The sequence below is a fragment of the Nelumbo lutea genome, chromosome 6 (assembly GCF_056320005.1).
Source record: "Nelumbo lutea isolate HS-2025 chromosome 6, American lotus-T2T, whole genome shotgun sequence".
NCBI lineage: Eukaryota > Viridiplantae > Streptophyta > Magnoliopsida > Proteales > Nelumbonaceae > Nelumbo > Nelumbo lutea.
In genome coordinates, this window is record NC_142689.1 from 8,154,720 (window position 1) to 8,175,431 (window position 20,712).

At 38.7% G+C, this 20,712-nt stretch overlaps 2 protein-coding genes across 9 annotated transcripts in view; both read left to right on the forward strand.

The window, feature by feature from the left end:
• Window positions 1–17,042, forward strand: part of LDA (limit dextrinase) — an 89,498-nt gene extending 72,456 nt beyond the window's left edge. For 2 of the 7 annotated variants that reach the window (XM_088950671.1, XM_088950674.1), the window contains 11 exons: window positions 785–853; window positions 951–1,007; window positions 1,120–1,194; window positions 11,095–11,183; window positions 11,434–11,511; window positions 11,748–11,886; window positions 12,596–12,705; window positions 12,810–12,909; window positions 14,997–15,267; window positions 15,370–15,567; window positions 16,529–17,042. In XM_088950671.1, coding sequence (XP_088806797.1) covers window positions 785–853; window positions 951–1,007; window positions 1,120–1,194; window positions 11,095–11,183; window positions 11,434–11,511; window positions 11,748–11,886; window positions 12,596–12,705; window positions 12,810–12,909; window positions 14,997–15,107 — 828 coding nt within the window. In that variant the 3' untranslated portion in view covers window positions 15,108–15,267; window positions 15,370–15,567; window positions 16,529–17,042. Of the gene's footprint in view, window positions 1–784; window positions 854–950; window positions 1,008–1,119; window positions 1,195–10,467; window positions 10,650–11,094; window positions 11,184–11,308; window positions 11,512–11,747; window positions 11,887–12,595; window positions 12,706–12,809; window positions 12,910–14,996; window positions 15,268–15,369; window positions 15,723–16,528 lie in introns of those variants that run through there. The other 5 variants (XM_088950675.1, XM_088950676.1, XM_088950673.1 and 2 more) reach the window with 3 other exon arrangements.
• Window positions 17,043–18,546: 1,504 nt separating this feature from the next.
• LOC148847157 (transcription factor FER-LIKE IRON DEFICIENCY-INDUCED TRANSCRIPTION FACTOR-like) lies at window positions 18,547–20,266 on the forward strand. 2 transcript variants are annotated; one of them, XM_088950678.1, is made up of 4 exons: window positions 18,547–19,162; window positions 19,260–19,469; window positions 19,581–19,765; window positions 19,875–20,266. In XM_088950678.1, the coding sequence occupies exons 1-4, from the start codon at window positions 18,680–18,682 to the stop codon at window positions 19,897–19,899; spliced, it is 903 nt and encodes a 300-aa protein (XP_088806804.1). In that variant the 5' UTR covers window positions 18,547–18,679; the 3' UTR covers window positions 19,900–20,266. The 2 variants fall into 2 exon arrangements, with proteins under 2 accessions (XP_088806804.1, XP_088806806.1); XM_088950680.1 differs by having other exon boundaries at window positions 19,581–19,760; window positions 19,875–20,111.
• Window positions 20,267–20,712: the final 446 nt, after the last annotated feature.

The window sequence follows — 20,712 nt, forward strand, 5'->3', positions numbered from 1 at the left end:
GATTAAAAAAATGAATATCTCAATCACAAAAAAAAATATGAAATTGGAAGAAAATTGATTTGTTCTCCATGGATTCTTTCCTACTTCATATCTGCATTATTTATACTCAACTCAACTGCACTACCCAGTCCCCCCAAAGGTTAAAGCATTTGTCTTTGGTGGTTACTCTCCGTGGATGTTACCTTGGTTAGTGATCATTTTGGTTTTTTGCTAAGAAGACCAGTTATTGATCATTTGTTGAGTATAGGCTTTTGGATGGCCAGTTTATGTTTTGATTGTCATAAGATATTCCTCATTTTGCCCTAACTTTTCTTGAAGTATGTAGACAAAGATCCTTTTGAGTGCTTTCCCTTCTAATCTGATGAGGAATTTGAGGAGAAAGAAATAGAAGATTATTGAAGGAAAAAGAAAAAGTGGTTAAAGAAGGCTTAATTCAAGAAACTATCTTTGGATTCCCCTCTCCTTCTCATTAAGTTGTTCTACCGGCAGACAAGAAATTGGATATGGGGCAATTTCTATTATGTTGGAAGGGTTATGATATTGGAACAACTTTGACTAACCAGACCCCCCTGGTGAATTTTGATGAATACCAGCTGATTGGTTACCGCTTTTATGATATTGATTATTGGTTATCAGTTTTCTAGGTATCATGCCTTTGGGGTCAGAATCACTTTTCTATTTTCATGAAGCCTCTTTAGCATTCTTCTGCTGTAGCTGTAATAATTGGTAAATTTTCTATCATTTTCAGTTTATTATATTACAAAATTAAGATGTTCCTTCCCAGGTGAAAGGATCTGAAGTTCTAACTCATGGCCAATTGCCTGTTGCATATGCTTTGTGCCCCATTGAAACTGTAAGTATTATTATAAGATTTTCCTGTCTAAACAATCTTAGTGAGCTAGAGCTTGTGATTCTATCCCACTGATTTTCCATTTCTATTCATAAACCAGATTAATTATGTCTCTGCTCATGACAATGAGACCCTGTTTGACATAGTGAGCATGAAGGTACATTTCACTTAAAACGATTGAAGTTTTTTGTCTTAAACATAGTAGAAGTTGGCGTTTTTATATTCCCTTTTATGGAAGTCTTAACTCATAAGCTATTGTATTTGTATAGACCCCAGTGGAAATTTCTGTTGATGAGAGATGCAGGATAAATCATTTGGCAACAAGTATAGTAGCACTTTCACAGGTTCTTTCTATCTTTGTGGAATCTTTTGTTTCTAAAGATGATGATTATCTGGAAAAAAGCACCAAGATAGTCTGTGCTTTGATTTTCTTAAAACTGATGTAATTTTTTTTGTGTTCTTGAAGCAGCCCTATTAATCAAAATAAGCAATAAAAGAATCGAACAGTAATATTTAAAGAAGAATGAGAAGAAAAATTGTGCTAATAGAAACAATCGGTGCATTGCTTTATCAGCCATGCGCAGCATGATGCTATGTCCTATTGTTAGAGTCGGCTATTAAGGGGTAGTTTGGTCATTTTGTCTTACATTAAGTGTGTGGTGTAATATCTTTTATAGTTTACTTTAAGTGTTGTCTCATACTTAATTAGGGGCATAACTGTGTTTGTAACACTCATTAGAAACATATAAATACTACTTGGCCAACTAGAGAGGGCGATTTTTCTGTAGTTTGAACCAAGGTTTTTCTCTCCCATCTCTCCTCTTCTCTTCTCTTCTCTTCTCTCTCTCTCTCTCTCTCTCTGTTCTTTTTCTTTATCATTCTAGGACTGAAACCAGTGCATACCAGATCTGTAATACTTATCATTAAATAAAAAATCAAGTCTATGTTATTTCATGATTTATCCTTTTCCTATTTCCCTTTCTATAATCTTATTAATTTCCTATGATTAACACCTTGTCATATTTAATGAACACCATATGATCAATCTATGTACAACTAGTCCATGTTGCTAGAGGCCTAGAAGTGTCTAACCAAGTCTTGGTGATTGCTTTAGCATAGTGTTTTCTTAAGTCTACAAACTTACCATTTATTGTTAGGCAAATTGAAGTACAGAAATATCCCACTTTAATCATTACAAAAAACTGAAAGACTATTTTATATAACACAATAGATCAAAGTGGAGTTGTTTCATGGTCTAGAATATCAAATGAAGAATATAGCAATAATGAGAAAGAAACAGAAATAGAAGGATCTAAGTTGGGTTTTATCTTGGGAAAAATTCATGTCGTCTCAGCAAAGCCTTATCCTAAATATGTGGTTGGCTACTTGAATCCTGTTTTATCATTACACTGTCGTGGACCGTGTCCATCATGGGAAAGTTCCCACAAAAATTATGGTATTAGCAAAATGATGATATTTCTGGACATATTATTGATATTTTGGAATATTGTAATAGCCTGAACCTTGCACATAGAAGACCTACTACTGTAGAAATAAGGGTTTACTTAATGCAATTTGATGGTTCTAAAAGAGCCAGGAGAAGGCCAAAAGGGACATGGAATTATCTGGTTCTGAGGATTGGCATTTTAGTAGAGGCTATGGCCCTTGATAGGGTTAAATAATAAAACAGAACATGTAGGGAAGATTGATATGGTTGAATAGAGCTCTTTTTTTTGTCAGTAACAGATCAAGGAGATTTTATTGTTGGAAAAGGAGCAAAGAGCAATACAAGAAATCATAAAACTTTGCCGACTGGTACAACTTGCTAAAACCTAATAGATAGATATCCCAGAAACAAATTATCACCTTATCACATTCGCCTATAATCTAGGGCCATAGTGGAGGCCCCTGATATAGGGAGCTTCCCTATCAACAAGGTTCAAAGATATGATATGCGCCATATCAGGCGTAATTGTATTAATAGGCCACTGAAATGCTTAATATTAGGAGTTATAAGATTTGATGTTTTCAAACGTTAAATGCATGTTTTATAATACCCCTGTAAATATCTGAAACAAAAAATAATAGATAAAAATAGTATAATGGTCACCAAAAACGCACAATATACCTATTTGTGGATATTGATACTTTGAACTTTTCCTATCAAAATTTTCCTAGATAAAAGTAGGCAGAGCTTTGAAGCCATCTAAACAAGAAAAATCAAATCTGTGGAAGGAAAAACTCATAAAAAATTCAATTATAGAAAGACCCCTGTTTAGTGAGAAAACTGCAATGACAAGAGTGCCCCTGTCCCAATAATATGGGTATGATAAAATCCACTCTAAGTTGACTGAAAGCTTTAGTAAACAGATCTGTAAGTTGATTTTCTGATTTGGTGTGAGTGGCGATATCATTACTATGGACCTTACAAACAAAATGGTAATCAACCTCGATGTTTTTTCCGCTCTCATGAAACACAGGATTTATAGGTGTGTGGTAGCTTGATTATCGCAGAGAATGAAAGTGGAAAAAACCTTTTTTTCTTGAAAAAGATTCTTCAGACACATTAAATCCCATGTTTTATGATTCATAGCTTGATATTCTGTTTCAGCACTTGATTTAGCACCCATGCTCTGTTTTTTACTTTTCTAGGTCACAAGATTCTCATCATCATCATCATCATCATCATCAAAGCCTTATCCTGACTATATGGGGTCAGCTATGTAAACCCTGCTTCACCATTCTGTTCTGTTTAATGCCATATAGTGGATTTGCAGCTAGAGTGTGAATTTTCCCAGTCTTCATTAGTAAAATCAGATATATGTTCCTCAGGAAAAAGATAGTAGTGCCGCTCCGGTGCTTGATGGAAATTTGGACAATTCTTTAACTCAAGAAAAGGAAATTGTTAGAATGCTCGAGTCAGGGGTATTTTGGTCATTCTGGATTATCTTCTTGAGAGTAAAAGGTCTATTGTATCTGTGTTTAAGTTATGTGTCCCATCTTCTATGAGGGACAAAATGGTCTTTCCTGTAACTCTATGTTTTTGAATAAATACAAGTGGGTCAGCTAGGGAAGGGTGATTTTGACTCTCTTCTAGTCTGGCCGAACCTTTCTTTCTTTCTTCTTCTTCTTCTTCTTCTTCTTCTTCTTCTTCTTCTTCTTCTTCTTTCTCTTTTTTTTCTTCTTCTCTACTTCAACCTAGAATCTGCTAGAGTTTACTAACATGGTATCAGAGCTGTAAGGTCGTATCCTCATTTCTTTCTTGCTGCTGTTCTCTTTCTGGGTTCGCCGCCAACTTTCACAGTCATCTTCTTCCTTTTCGACTGACCTGAGTGGAGGTTCGATAAGGGGCTGAAAAGGAGCTGTCGTTTTGTGGGCCTGGAGGTGAGAATGCCTCCGGTCGTTGCTGTGGTGGTCGTTGGAGTGGTATACTAAACCCTCTATTCAGTATGGAAGAGGGCTGAATGTATACAGGTATGAACACTACTGTTGTTTGTCCAAGTAAGGAACTGCGAATGTTTCCTTTTGTTTCAAATGTTGGTTGTGGTGGTGCTCAGTGTGACTGATATGGATCTCAGTCATGTTCCTCTGCATTTCTCTTCGTATGTATGTTGAAAGAAGAGTTGTCGACTGCTGAAGTTCACAACAGCAGTAGATTGGTGGTGGTTGTGTCGTGGTGATTGGTGTATCTATGTTTCAAAATATTTAAAAGTGATCTCCTATACCTTGTGTGTAATCAGTTCTGCAGTGTGCAGCCCAAGTGTTTGATGTGAGGACTGAGTGATTTCAGTCTTAGTGTGTTGATGGTGAATGGTCCTGCAGTGTGCAGCCCAGGTGTTTGATGTGAAGACTGAGTGATTTCAGCCTTAGTGTGTGGTGTGTAATGTGTATTTAAAGAAGCTGGAATTGGTGGTGTTATAAGTGAGATAAGTCTTGTGAAAGAGTGTGAGGTTGTGTTGTATATTTGAAGGTGAAATAATTAAGATGGCTTCATTTGAAAATGGGGATGATAACAAAACAGGTGTCATGCTTTCTCCAGACTATTTAAGTGTTCAAATGACATCCATCAAGTTGAATGGTGAGAATTATGTACCATGGGCAAAATCTATGGAGGTGTTCTTGAAGGCCAAGAGGAAGGTAAAACATGTAAGAGAGGAGAAACCTCCCTCTGATACCCCTGGGTTCAGTGACTGGGAACAAGTAGATGCACAGATAAAGACATGGCTTTGGAACAGTATGGAACCAAAGATTAGTGTGAACTTCATGTTCCTAGATACAGCTAAGGAAATTTGGGATCATGTTAAGAAGTTATACTCTGGACAAGACAATACAACTAGGGTGTATCAGTTGTACCAAGAGTATTTCAATTTGAAGCAAGGGAGTCAAAGCTTAGAAGAGTACTATGCAAGTTTGAGGAACATTCGTAATGAGCTTAATGTTTATCATCCTTAACATCAGATGTTCAGATCCAACAACAGCAATGTGAGCAGCTTGATGTGACAAGGTTTCTTGTGGGGTTGAAGGCTGAGTATGAGCCTGTTAGAGCACAAATATTGGGAGGATCTGCTCTTCCCTCACTTGAAGAAGTCTTTGCTCATCTTAAGAGGACATCTATTGAGTCGGGAGAACATTCTTCTCTCTCTGACAGATCTGGTTTGGTAGTGACTAAAGGGGGTGGTCGTGGAAATAGAAGTGGTGGTGTCAGGAGTGGACTCCCAAGCAACTGTGGTGGTCACATGTTTACCAGGGCTAGTGGCCGGACTAGAGGCTGAGACTCAGGGGGAGGTCCGGGAAGAGGAAGGAGTAATACTCAGAGAAAGTGTACACATTGTGGTTTAGAGGGGCACACAGTTAATTTCTGCTATGATTTGTGTGGTGCACCCAACACTTGGACTAACCATGCTAGGACTAAGGGTAGTGACACAATTACTGAAAGTCAGCAAACTGACCCAATCCTCTCCACATCTACTTGTGCTTCTGAGAAGGAAATGGTGAGTGTACCACGTGAAGTATATGAGCAGTTCATTCAAACATCTGAACAGAACACTGCTACACTTGCCCATTCAGGTATGGCACTGGATCATTGACTCCGGGGCCTCGGACCATATGTCTGGGACTCATGATGTATTTTCTTCCCTTTCCCACTCCTCCACACCTCAAACAGTTACACTTGCTAATGGTTCTACATCTCGTATCTGTGGTGTTGGTGATGTTAATCTCTCATCCTTGCCTTTATCATCTATTTTATATGTTCCTAAGTTTCCTTTTAACCTTATGTCTGTCAGCAGATTAACCAAGTCTCTTAATTGTTCAGTAACCTTCTACCCTTCTTCTTGTGTGTTTCAGGATCTCAAGACGGGGAGGAAGATTGGTGGAGGGCATGAAGTAGGTGGATTATATTACCGTGATGGTGGTGGTCCTCCAGTAGCTTTTCAGTCATCTCTTACTCCTCTTCAATGGCACTGCAGACTTGGTCATCCTTTTCTCAAGGCCTTGAAGTTACTGGTTCCTTCCTTGAGTCATCTTTCATCATTAGATTGTGAGTCATGTCAATTGGATAAACATCATAGAGTCTCATTTAGTCCAAGAGTTGATAGTCGTGTCTCAAGTCCTTTCTCTTTAGTTCATTCCGATGTATGGGGTCCAATTAAAGTGGTGTCATACAATGGGTATAAGTATTTTGTAATCTTTGTTGATGACTTTTCAAGGATGACATGGATTTATCTTATGAAAGATCGTAGTGAGTTCCCTATTTTTCAAAAATTTTATGCTGAAATACGCACTCAATTTGGTGTTCATATTAAAATTCTTCGCTCCGATAATGCCAAAGAATACAACTCCTCACCATTTCAGCAATACCTAGAACATCATGGGATCATTCATCAAACTTCTTGTGCCTACACCCCACAATAGAACGGTGTAGCTGAACGAAAAAATCGACATCTTCTTGAAACTGCTCGATCCTTGATGATTAATATGAATGTCCCAAAACATTTTTGGAGTGATGTTGTTCTCACATCCTGTTTTCTGATCAATCGGATGCCCATGTCAATCCTTGGAAGTCAATCCCCTTTCTCCGTGTTGTTTCCCACTTTATCTCCATTTCCTCTTACCCCAAGAATCTTTGGTTGTGTTTGTTTTGTTCAACACTTGGGGCCTGGGTTAGACAAGCTAGATGCTCGAGCTACTAAGTGTATCTTTCTTGGCTACTCAAGGACTCAGGAAGGGTATAAGTGTTATAACCCAAAATCCTATAAATCGTTTGTGTGCTCTGATGTCACATTCTTTGAATCGGTTCCGTTCTTCTTAGATGTTGGGGTCTCTTCCTCTCCCTCTGTGGTTCCCCTTCCGGTACCTGTTGTGGACATCCTTCCAATAGCTCCTGTTTCTACTGCAGATGCACATCCTATGCTTGTTACTACTGAGAAGCCGCCAATCACTCAAGTGTATACCTGTAGAAGTGCATCGGGCCCTCCTCCACTTTAGCCCCTGTCGACAGGTCCTGCTACTGTTCCTTCTCCTTCAGATCCTGATCTTCCTATTGCTCTGCGAAAAGGTAAACGTACTTGTGCTTCTCACCCCATTTCACACTATGTTTCTACTACTCACCTTTCTGCTTCTCATTGCAAATTTATATCATTACTCTCATCTGTTCTCATTCCCAAGACTGTCCAGGAAGCTCTTGCCTCCCCAGGGTGGCGGCAAGCCATGGAAGAAGAACTCTCTGCTCTACAACATAATCACACTTGGGAACTCACCGCTCTTCCTTCTGGTAAACACACAGTTGGGTGTAAATGGGTCTACACAGTGAAGTTTCTTCCTGATGGCAGTGTGGAGCGATTGAAAGCGAGGTCGGTGGCCAAGGGTTATTCTCAGATGTATGGTGTGGACTATATGGAGACATTTTCTCCTATGGCTAAGATTGGTTTAGTTCGGGTGCTGATTTCATTAGCTGCTATGTATGATTGGCCTCTTGTACAACTTGACATCAAAAATGCCTTCCTGCATGGTGATCTAGTTGAGGAGGTGTATATGGAGCAACTACCAGGGTTTGTTGCTCAGGGGGAGTCTGGCAAAGTGTGTAGGCTCAAAAAGGCAATTTATGGACTGAAACAATCTCCACGTGCTTGGTTTGGCAGGTTCAGTGAAGTGATGAAAACCTTTGGGATGAAACAATGTCAGGTTGATCATTCTGTGTTCAGCTATAACTCAAAGGATGGGAAAATCTTGCTAGTCGTGTGCGTGGATGATATTGTCATAACTGGGAGTGATAGCAATGGAATCAACGGGTTGAAGAAATTCTTACAGGATCACTTCAATACGAAAGATCTGGGGAAGCTGAAATATTTCTTGGGAATAGGTTGCGAGGTCAAAACATGGGATCAACCTATGTCAGAGAAAATATGTTCTTGATCTACTTGAAGAAACAGGGTTGTTAGGTGCTAAACCAGCAGAGACTCCTATGGAACTCAATGCCAAGCTGAGTGTTGATGCGGGTGAAGAGTTTGATGATCCTGGAAGATACAGAAGGTTGGTGGGCAAATTGAACTACCTGACCATTACCCGACCAGATATATCATTTGCTGTGAGTGTGGTGAGCCAGTTTATGCAACATCCTCGGGTTCCTCACTAGAAAGCTGTTCTGAGAATTGTTAGGTACCTAAAAGGTGCTCCAGGTCGTGGTTTGTTATACCAAAGTGGAGGAACTCTTGAGATAGTAGGGTACACAGATGCTGACTGGGCTGGATCTATGTCAGATAGGAGATCAACTACAGGGTATTGTACCTTCCTCGGTGGCAATCTTGTAACTTGGAAGAGCAAGAAACAAACAGTGGTGGCAAGAAGTAGTGCAGAAGCAGAGTACAGGGCTATGGCCCATACCACATGTGAGCTAGTATGGCTGAAGAACTTGCTTCAAGAGATGGGATTCTCAATTGACAAACCCATGAAACTATACTATGATAACCAAGCTGCTGTTCACATCTCTTCCAATCCTGTCTTTCATGAGGGAACTAATCATATTGAGGTTGATTGCCACTTTGTAAGAGATAAAGTGATAAGTGGAGTGATAACCACATCTCATATGAGCTCAGGAAATCAGTGGGCAGATCTTCTCACAAAGGGATTGTCTCGGGGAAGAATAGATTACATTTGTAACAAGCTGGGACTATATGATATATACTCTCCAGCTTGAGGGGGAGTGTTAGAATGCTCGAGTCGGGTATTTTGGTCATTCTGGATTATCTTCTTGAGAGTGAAAGGTCTATTGTATCTGTGTTTAAGTTGTGTCCCATCTTCTATGAGGGACAAAATGGTCTTTCCTGTAACTCTATGTTTTTGAATAAATACAAGTGGGTCAGCTAGGGAAGGGTGATTTTGACTCTCTTCTAGTCTGGCCGAACCTTTCTTTCTTCTTCTTCTTCTTCTTCTTCTTCTTCTTTCTCTTTTCTTTCTTCTTCTCTACTTCAACCTAGAATCTGCTAGGGTTTACTAACAGAAATGATTGTTGGAGATGGTGGGGATGTATTCAAGAAGCAGTAAGAAGATTCAGAGCTGAAAACCAGAGGGAGTCTGGAAGAAGCAGTGAAAACATTTAATACAGTTCTAAGATTCAGAGCTCAAAAGGCAGAAATAGGGATGGGAACATATGTTGGGCTTTTAGTGGCCCGAATGGTTCTGCTAACTCTAAAAAGGCAGAAATAGTAGCTGCCTTCACGGGTCTTCATTGTCCCAAAATGCTTGGATTTACTCCCTAGTTATTGAAGGTAATTCAACCAATACAATAAGATGGTTAATAGAAAAAGACAATGGACCTTGAAATTTGGCTCATCTTTTGGCAGAAGCTATAGATATTTTGAACTCAATGCAGGTTAAATTGAACTGGATTCCTAGGGAACTGAACACTGTAGCAGATGGATTAGTTAAATCTGGTGCTCATAGAGATTGTTTATTTAGTGATAGTGCTCTTCCTTTGTAATCTTTTCTTTTTTTTCTCTCTGGTGTACATCTTCTCATGTACCCCCCCCTTTTTTAATAAAATCTTAGTCACTTTTTGCTAAAAAAAAAAAAAAAAAGAAATTAGAGCTCAATAGCATAGAAAAAGTCATCAGCCGGTTCCAGTTTCAAAAGTCTTTGCACGGATAAAAGGAGGCTTATATGGCGTTGGGCTTAATAAGCTCGTCAAAAAACACAAAAGAGCAGAGAGGGGGCTAGAAGAACATTCTCAAAAAGCTGATAAGAGTTTTTGAGTGGGAGTCCTGGTGGGATTGGGTATTAGGTGTGCCATTCCTGCGGGTGTTGATTTTGGTTTGTAGGGTCTGGGTTTTGCATTAGTGTTGCAGTTTGGTTCTTGTTTTTGCTGGTTTGCAAGTATTATTCAGTTGTTGAGCTGGTTTTCTTTTTGGAGCTTGGGGTTTTTTTGCTTGGTTTTCTGGGTTTGTCTCCTCGGGTGATTGCTTATCACCACCTTCTTTGTAATTGTTTTTTGTTTTAATAAAATTTCTTTTATTTATCTTCAAAAAAAGATTTTATTGTCATAATCTAAGCAAGATATTCTTTTTAAGGCAGAATCTTTAGTTGTCTAATGCCTTTTTCATACATAAAACTCATTCTGCCAGATCAGGAGCTCTGCCACTGAATGGTGGTATCAAGGAGTACTTTCATTGGGTTTTGTACCTTCCAGACTATAATGCTGTATTTACTGGTAACTATGGGCTTGTAGAGTCTTGCGATCAAGGTTCCCAGATTGTGAGTGATAGTTTGGATAGAGGCCCTTGGAGATTCTCACCATATCAGAGAGGTGAGATCTTTGATAACCAAAGTGAAACTACTAACTCCACTTGGTTCTTAGATAAGCTAGTTTGATTTCAGGCATCTTGGCAAGAGAGCGATATTAAGGAGTGGCTTTTTTTTTACTTATTTAGTTTTCTTGGCATGGTTTTGTTATAGTCTTAGGGGTTATGTGCTATATTTCATAGAAACTCAACTGAGGGTCTTGGGTAGCCATGAATTCATTATTTTCACATGGTATTTTCTCATACTTCTAGCCACCTCTACATTAACTTATAGTATGTATTTTTGATTTGTTTCTTTAGTTAAAGATATTATATAACATCTGAGTTCTTTTTCTTCACTGTTAGGGATGTTTAGATACCATTTACACATTATCTTCTGTCATTTGTTTACCTTTTTTGCCCCATCTATTGTATTTATGTTCTACCATTAACTAAGGTTTCCTTCTCCAGGGAATACCTTTTTTCCATTCTGGTGATGAGCTATTACGCTCTAAATCACTTGATCGTGACTCATATAACTCCGGCGATTGGTTCAACAGGTTTGTTATTCTAAAATGCCCGCCACATTAGTATGAGGCTCATTATGTGTTTCTTGGATGGTCAGGGTACTGTTACTATTGACTTGATTAAAATTAAACTCCCATTCTCTTTGGTAATACTGCAGCCACGTTTTGATCATGGACTTGCAGATTGTCATAGTAGTCATTTTCTAGTCCTACCATCATTGGATGAGATGACCTTATTCCTACTGCTAACATATACTGAAGTCTTAGTCCTCATCCTTTCCAGGCTAGACTTTAGCTATAACACGAACAATTGGGGTGTCGGTCTTCCTCCCAAGGAAAAAAATGAAAAGAACTGGCCATTGTAAGTGTTTATTAATATTCATTTAGTTCCTCTCTATTTTTCATCAGTTTCTGATGTTTTAATGTTAATTGATGGTTCATCACTTTGGGCTGATCAATTTCTCAGGGCAATTGATGTGACAAAAAAAATTCTTGCTGACTGCTTTCCACTCATAATGTTTCACTTATTTCTAGCATGGGGCATTATCTTACATTTATACTAAAGGTTCCTAGATGCTGATCTGCTTCTGTTTTCAGGATTAAACCACGGTTGGCAGATCCATCCTTCAAGCCTCAGAAAAGACACATCCTTGCTGCTGTAGAAAATTTCTCAAACATGTTAAGGATTAGGTATTCTTCACCACTTTTCCGTTTAAGGACAGCAAATTCCATCCAGGTGAGGCATTATTAGTGGAACACTTTTATGTCAACTTATGTCTTTCTTATACTTAAATTTCCAATTTATCAGAATGGGTTAGGTTATAAAATATCTTTTGGGACATTGGAGTATCTATTTCTTTTCAACCAAGCTTCCTCAAATTAGCTATGCATTTGTTTGCATTTTAGCCTCTCTACTTGCTAAGTGGTGATCCACAATATTGCAAATGGTTGGGAGTGCTTCAAATTCAATTCAATTATTGGTCTGCTAGGCCCAGCCAGACAAATTGTGTTTTAATAATAAGATTCACATCCATACACATGTATAATGGATTCATAAGCATGATCTGACATGTTCAACGTATTTGATAATTATGTATCTATATATACATATACAGAAGGATGGTTTTAAATTTATACTCAAACCACATTATATTGGCCAGGAACAAATTTGATCAACTACAAGATGCCAGACCAGAAATCCCCTATTTATATCAACTTCGTAAAACTTCACTAATTTGATCAAAATTTTTGCATTTCATCACACCTGATGATCTTAGAATCCCCCCCAAGATCAAACAGACACTGTTTGTGTTGAGCATTGTAACAATTCGCCTTTTGCCTTTCAATCAAAATGTTTGCATTTCCCAGTCCATACACAGACTGGTACAAATTAGGCTTTTCTCCCAAGATCTAATGGCTAGATGTGATATTCTTTTCCTGTTCAGAGAAGAGTACGTTTCCATAATACTGGTCCATCATCAGTCCCTGGGGTCATTGTGATGAGCATTGAAGATGGATATGAAGGGATGCCAGGGTTAGCTCAACTAGATCCCATGTGGGTTAATATAAACTTAGTATCACATTCTCCTTACGTCAGTTCTGCAACCTGCAAACTCTTAATGGATAATATATTTTATATTGCTTTTCTTTTCCCAACAGCTACTCTTGTATCGTCATCATCTTTAATGTATGCCCAACAGAAGTCTCATTTGGGTGCCCTGCACTGCAGAAAAGAACTCTTAAACTGCATCCCGTACAGGTAACAGTGTTTCTCTATTAGGAAGATATTGTCTGTTTCATTGAAGTGCTTTTTCATCCTTTAACCGGAAGCATGTCTGAAATTATAAAACAAAGGATAAAATTGTTAGACAGTTTTGTATGCCCTTAGCTTCAATATGATTTGATGTACTTTTGTTATTTAGTGGAAATAAATAAAGTGCATGTTTGATTCACGTTGTTTGGTTTAATTTTGTGTAAAACCCTAAAACTGAACATTTATAGACTCATGTTAGTTTTAGATGTTCACAGCCGTTGGATAAGTCTGGGGAGATTTATCCTGCCAAGGCTGATACTGGTGTGCCACCAAGTGTTGGGATGGCCTGTCTCAGCCATCAGGGTAAGACCCGAGGCACATGCAGTATGGGATTACTTGAATCCTTGAATCGGACCAGATTTCCAGTATTGCCCTGGACCTTGGAGATAGATGGGCAAAACTGGAAAGTTACACCTGACCCCTAGACTCGATTATGACATTTCACTAGGTGTTGGATCAGGCTGCCTTTGATATGCCATTCAGTGAGATCCTTAGCGGGGATCAAAACCTGGGTATGTTGGGGCAGTTTGAGAATTCATCTGAGTGGGTGATCATAGTGACAGAATCAGCCACTTTGTCGGACAAAGGGTAATGATCGGGAATGCACTCTCTCTGATGGAAACCAAACTGCCGGCAGTTGATTTCAATCGTTGGAATTTTGTTTTGCAAAATTAATATATTTATATATATGTACGGTTTCGAATTGTTTGCAAATGGTTTTAATTCCCGGGATCCATGTGAGAGGAGAGTGCGGCACTGTTCCTTGCAGCCGAGGGAGAGGTCCTCTCTTGTCGGGCAGTGCTTGATCATTAAGGGCTGAGAGGTTAAGTGTAAGACCATTGAGGATAATACCTGATGGGCTAATCTTGCACCTGCCCACAGTCCCTGGGTTTTTATAAGATGGCTTGGCCCAGGGACCACTTAATGTAAGTGTTGGGCCCATAGGGTCCATATGATGGACTCAAGGGGTTCATTGAGTTTTTCAGTGAATTTGGCTGGGCCTTGTATTAAAGGCTGGGCCGAACCCATGTGGCTGGTGTGTAGATCAATGCTTGGGTCCCACGCCATACAAAGAAGCCCAACTGGGCAGCAGATTGGAAAGTAATTAGACACTGAACACTTAATGGGCCAAAAGCCCATTTCGAGGTGGGCTGATATGATCACCCATCCATGGGGCGAATTTGAGATTAAAGTTAGTAAAAGGATTGGGCCTTTAGCCTTATCCACTCTTAGAGACCAAATTCAAATTAGATTTGAATCTGGTAACCTCCTGATAAGATCAGGAGTAAGCTAACTCTATCTGCAAAAGGATTAAGATTATCCCCTATCCAAATACTGATTTGGATTGGGATAGCTCCTAAAAAGGAGGTTTCTTAATCAAGAAGAAAGGAGGAGATTTCGAACCACCTTGAAGAGGTATAGGATACCTCCTGCGAATTCAGATCTGATCTGATTCATACTCTCCAGAAAAACAGAAAAAGCAGTTCAGCCTTTTTCGATTTGGAGATCTCCTCCTGCCGCCGCCATCTGCCATTGCAAGATTAGATCTTTGCAGAGAAGAAAGTCAAGAAATCTGTTCTTGACATCAGTCTTGCAAGAAAGACTGAAAGGATTCAGTGTTTTAGTACTTCCAGAGGATTCTTGTGAAGGATCCAGTGTGTAGGACGCACCCTGCTGGTTCTGTTCCATCCACAGCTGTGTCATTTTCAGCAGGAACGGATCTTGGAGCATTCTTTGGGCGTGAACACCAACTTTGGGAGATACTGCTTCTCCGGATCAGGTATATTCCTCCCATTTATCTTTTGGTACAGATCTGGTTTGATTATGGTTCAAGTAGGATCCTTGAATATTGTATTCTAAATTTAGGGAATATGATTCCTGGTTGAGAGAAGGTAGGAAATTTTTGAAATTCGCCCACCCATTCCGCAACCTTTATAGCGTCCATTAGATGGATCCTACCCTTCTTTCAGAAATAAATGAAAAGGTTCTGTCCTTTGAGAAATTAATGTTCTCTCTCTTTGGTCCTGGTGCAGTTGACGTCCACTGACCAGATAGTCAAGAACTCAAAGTACGAAACCTCCTCTGGGAGCTTCATTGTGCCACCAAGGACAACATCGGTCTTTGTGGAAAGTCGTGACATTTGATTGATTTGGTGATAGAATTCAGTTTATCAAGAATCAGAACCAGAACCTAAAGAACAGTATTAGATCCCAAGGGTCAAGCAGCTAGCTAAACATATTAAAAATGGCAAGTTCATTCCTCACCTTGAAAATGGATCTTGACCTTGAAGCTGTTTCTCATCAGGTACAGTTTCTAGTCTTATGCACAGATGTTAGTTATATGCTTTATGGATTTATTCCAGAACAGTATGACAATTAGATTATTTTCAATGTTGATGTGGAACAGAGGAAAGTTGAAATAGTCTTATCTGAGGTTGGAGTGAGAGAAGGAAGAAGCTAAAATAATGTACATATTGCTCAAGAGGAATAAGCTGCTGAACCAGTTCACGCATCTTGCTAGAATAAAGCTAATTGTAAAGACTCCTGGTGAGCGGAGCACAAGAAATACATCATTATCTAGAGTGCTTCCACTGTGTTAATCAAGGTACCAAAGTAGAAATTCTTTATTTTGTGTTTTATTTGGAACAAAATCGCACTAAAATGTCTAAAACTAATGGAATGAAGGAAAACCACTCTTAGTCTCTTACTGATTGGATGTCAAACGTAAAAATGCTAAATTCAATTTTGTGCTTTTTTTTAGATTTTTTTCATTGTATAATTGTTGTGAAACGTCCTCTTGACACCAGGTTAAACTCTTTTTGTCAATATCTTTCATTGCTAAATTGGACGGTTCAGACCCTTGGATCCAGGACAAATGTGCAAAACGCTGGAGATGGAATTTCTCCAATTAAGCCTATGAAAACTATCTGGGTTTTAAGATTTTAACTCAAGACCTCTCCTCAAATGCAGTTTTGAAAACAAAACCATTCACAATGGCAGAAACCCCCTTATATGAAAGCCATCAAACCACAAGTTATATGAGGCATATAGTTTCCAACCCACTGATGGAAGAGTGGCCATAGGCCCTTGTTTGGAAAATGCAGTGGCCATGTGATAAGCCACATGGTGGTGGAAAATTGGTTATGCTATATTTTCACACAACTAAAATGGAAAGCTATTTAGCTTGGTTTAGGTATGTGATCAAGTGATGAGATCTTTAGTTAGTGAGACACTTGTTTCAATCCGGATGGGATTGAATTGGTTTGTCGAGTGTCTTGTTCCCAAGGTTCAGTTTGGAAAGAGTACAAATGCAAATATGTACAGTATAAATAAATACAAATTCCAAGGTTTTGCACTCTATATGTTTGTATTTGTACTCCTTCCAAACTGAGCCCAATGTGCAAATCAGTTATGTTCTTCACCTTATAAACAACGAAATAGATATTGCGTTAAGCCATTATATAATAAATGGCATCTCATATACGAGATAACAAGAAGGGCAGCCATCCATGACCCAGTAGATACTGCTCTAATAGGCTGTGTCTCGGATACTTTGTTTCTTGCAGGTTAGATTGCCCCAGCCACAGCCATCCACCACAGGGAGCATCCAAATCTGATCGTGTCTACACCCATGACCCAGTGGTAGCCTTTCGGTTTTACAATTGGTAAATAAACAAACTTTCATAATTCGAGTGAACAGTCTGTTTTGCGGCTCTTTGCTAAGAGGCCCAAGACAACTCTTCCTATTAGACCTGGCAAAAAGTTGATTCAACCCACGAACCCGACCCAACCCAACCCGAAAAAACAGGGTTAGGGTCTCATATTTAGCTACCTGAATGTGAGAATGACCCAATCTAAACCAGCCCGGAAAAACTGGGTTGGGTTGGGTTGGGTCATGGGTCAACCCGCTGACCTGATTGTCAAGTCTAATTGGGACTATTTATGCATTGTTAGAAGTTTCCACTCTTTAATTTTTTTTTTTATTTGGTCTTTACTCTTTATTGTTTATTCTTTAAAATGTTCAATGTTCAAGTTTTTTTTTTATTTTATATTTGAAATTTTAAGGTGAATTCCTTTAAATTCAACCCTAACCCAAATATTTAGGGTTAGGGTCTAGCATTTGATAACCCAACCCAAAATTCAACCTGATCCAAAATCAACTCAAAGTGTCTTGACCCAACCCAAACCCAAGCCCGGCCACCCAACCCAATTGAGAAGACTTAGTAGTGATATGGTGAAAAGGCTACGTTCAACGGTTCAATACCCAACCTTTTTATTCGAGTTTTTAGCTATGGCAGGGTTCAACTTTACATACTTAATGCATCAGGACCCACTCCAACCTAAGAGATTACTGACAAATTTAATCTAATTATTTGGATAGTGAAAAAAAAAATAAAAACAATCCTTACAACTCAAATTGTAATGATCATGTGGCCAATTAAGTCTTTTTGATTTTATATTATCAAACCTTTTAGGGAGATGGCAATTATAAAATAAAATGGTAATCAGATGTTAGACTAAAACTCTGTAATTTGTCCATTATCATGATACGTATCGATTGATACGGGTCGATACTTTGAACATTGGTTTAACTTTCCTCCACCCCCTAAACTGGTCAGAACCCAGATACACCCCCTGTAGGCATGTATCAAGAAGCCACCGGCACGATACGTATCAGCCGATATGTATCGATACTTTGAACCTTGTGCATATAAAAAAAAGGGAGAATGACGGAGCTTAGGGTCAGAATTTTTTGGTCCAAAGTACAGTTGGGGTTGGTGCCTGCTCAGAATTGATGCCAATTCACGGGTGGGCATTGGTGTATAGAGTGGAGGTTTTTGATATTTTGAATGTTTATAGCTCTGCAGTGGAATTCAGAAATCTGTATTGCCTTGTCCGTACTTTTTCTGAAAAAAAAAAGATTTATTAGAAGATCAAAAGAAACATTACAAATGTATTATCTCACAAGTTATTACATATATTTTCGTATTTAGAGATGGAGTACATGGATGCTCATGATTGGCTGAAGGCACATGTGGATCTCTTGTGGGCATACGAGGCCACGCCGTTTCCTTGTTACAATTTCATTATAGAATCGTGAATCGAACCCATTTAAACACTTGTCAGCATCACCCCATCAGAAGCCATGCCACACTTACGGGCGTGTAGTCCACGCTCAACAATAATATAAATTAAAGAAAACCATATGAATTTAGATGTAGATATAGTCTCTCTCTTTCAATGGCCTTCATCTTGGAGTTAGAAGCTCCACGCTGCCTGTTCACCCAATATTCTTCCCTCTCTATGGTTTGATAGAGTATCAGAGTACCACCTAATTAAAATATTTTCAGAAGTAGAAAACGTTGACACAAGCTAATTAATTAAAAGTCAAACTTTACTAAATTAAGAACCTCAATCTAAGGCTTGGATCTCCATTCTACTTTTTAATTGAAATTATATATATTAAAGTATGTAAGTAAAAACAAGATAACATTAAATAGTTTCAATTTGTATTTTGTTTCAATCAAGGAGTTGTATGAGGCTCCAAGTCCTTACTATTTAATTATTAACTGTCACAATGATAGGAGCTCCATTTGATTCCGTTCACACAGAGAGAGAGATGTTTACCCTCCAGCCTCTATTATTACTAATACTAACATGTAAACCTCCTAACATCCATGTATGCATGAAAGAGAAAGGAAGTAAAACACCTAGAAATGGAGAATCCAGCATTCCAGACTCCTCAAACCCAATTTGGTGACTCTGGTTTATTTCATGATTTCATTGACGACGACAACTTTGAGCAATTTATCAGTCTCATTAGAGGAGAAAATGCAGATCCCATCACTGCTTTCAACTCTAATTATGATGCAGAGCTCGTTTTCGATCATGGGTTATTGGTTGAAAGTCAATCTTGTCCCACCACCTTGGGAGACACGTTTGCTTTCAACTCCACGAGTAATTCAGAGCCCAACTCCATTTTCATGCCATTACCACCCTTCAGTGGAGATGTGGAGGGAAGGGATGATGAAAATGATGGTGATGGTGACGATGATTCTACTGCAGCAACGACTACAACTAAATCGGAAAACAAGACAAAAGGCGACCGTTCGAGAACGCTGGTTTCTGAGCGGCGGAGGAGAAGTCGAATGAAGGAGAAGCTCTACGCATTGCGTTCCTTGGTTCCTAACATCACTAAGGTCTACCTATCTCTCTCTCTCTCTCTCTCTCTCTCTCTCTCTAATACATCTAATGAATAGTTTTCAACCTGCTGGGTCTCTGGGATTAATAATGCAGATGGACAAGGCATCCAGTGTAGGAGATGCAGTGTTGTATGTGCAAGAGCTGCAAACGCAAGCTAATAAGCTACGAGCAGAAATAGCAGAGCTTGAGTCATCCTTCAAAGGAGAAGAAAGATATCAGAGTTTGGTCGTCGACAGCCCAAAGAAGACAAAGCAAGCGTTTGCACAGAAGAAGCATCATCCAGTTTGTAGGAAGATACTCAAGGTTTGGTTCACAATTAATTAGAATACAATATATTAAAAATTCTTATCTGTATTTAATTAATTATATAATACAACAGGCTAGCTGCAGATAATGAAATGGTTTCTTTTACAGATGGATACATTTCAAGTAGAGGAAAGAGGGTTTTACGTGAGGGTAGAATGCAACAAGGGAGAAGGGGTGACTGTGGCTCTTTACAAAGCACTTGAGTCCCTAACGGGATTCCACGTTCAGAGCTTCAACTGTGCCACGGTTTCTGATCAGAGATTCGTCCTCACATTTACTATCAACGTAGTATGGTATGATCGATCACTTAATTGACGTACAATAGATCTCGATGAATTTAATATAATCTTGTTCCTGTTTAGTTCATCATGTATATATAACTGTGTTAATAAAATAAAACAGGTTGGAGAATGTGGGGAAGAGATGATAAACTTGTCGTCACTGAAGATATGGGTGGCTGGAGCTTTTCTCAACCAGGGATTCGAATACAACAACTACGTCTTGTCTCCTTGATCACTTACTCTTTCTTCCCTCGATATATATATGTTCCATGGATTAATTTCTACAAAATAGTGTATCAGTACTTCTCTCTACAGAAGTTGCTATATAGTCTATAAACTGTACTATGACTTAACTAATAAGGGGATAGAAATGGGCTTACCTGCAATCATCAAGCTCCACAAGTTTTTAGTTTAAGCACTGAAAAGGAATGAATTGGCCTTTCGAATAAAGCATGATATTAAATAGTAGTATATTACTGTTACTTGATATGGAAGGAATTGTTTGGTGACCAACTGAAGTACTGTGGGGTTACACCCAAAAAAAAAAAAAAGAAAAAAGAAAACTGAACTACTGTAGATTTTTTGTAATATTGTGCAGTTTAATGTGGCAGTGGGTTTTTTGTGTAATAATATCAAGATTTTGAAAATCGACCTAGAGACCAAACTGCTTTGGTGTCCAGTTTTTGGATCAGTGGCTTGATCGTAATGGATCACCTCGAAACATATTTAAATATAAAAAAATAAAAATAAATAATTACAAAATAAGGTTAACCAAAAAACCGTTCAGCGGGTCAAATGGTTTAGAGGTTTAACCATCCGTGTTGGTGATTCTCTGACCATGTCAGCGGCTATTTGATGAAAAGATGGTTCATTCAAGGGTAAAATGGAATTAGTTGTATGGCCGATTTCCAAGCCAAACAGTCCAACCATTCAGATCAATGACAGTTCAAAAACCATGT

What these genes read in the sequence shown, in the direction of transcription:
- LOC148847157 (XM_088950680.1), top strand. Translation starts at nt 18,680, where the DNA reads ATGGAGAATCCAGCATTCCAGACTCCTCAAACCCAATTTGGTGACTCT. An exon ending in TTTGTAGGAAGATACTCAAG is followed by an intron (nt 19,470 to 19,580) that starts GTTTGGTTCACA and finishes TTTCTTTTACAG; the next exon opens with ATGGATACATTTCAAGTAGA. An exon ending in TCACATTTACTATCAACGTA is followed by an intron (nt 19,761 to 19,874) that starts GTATGGTATGAT and finishes AAAATAAAACAG; the next exon opens with GTTGGAGAATGTGGGGAAGA.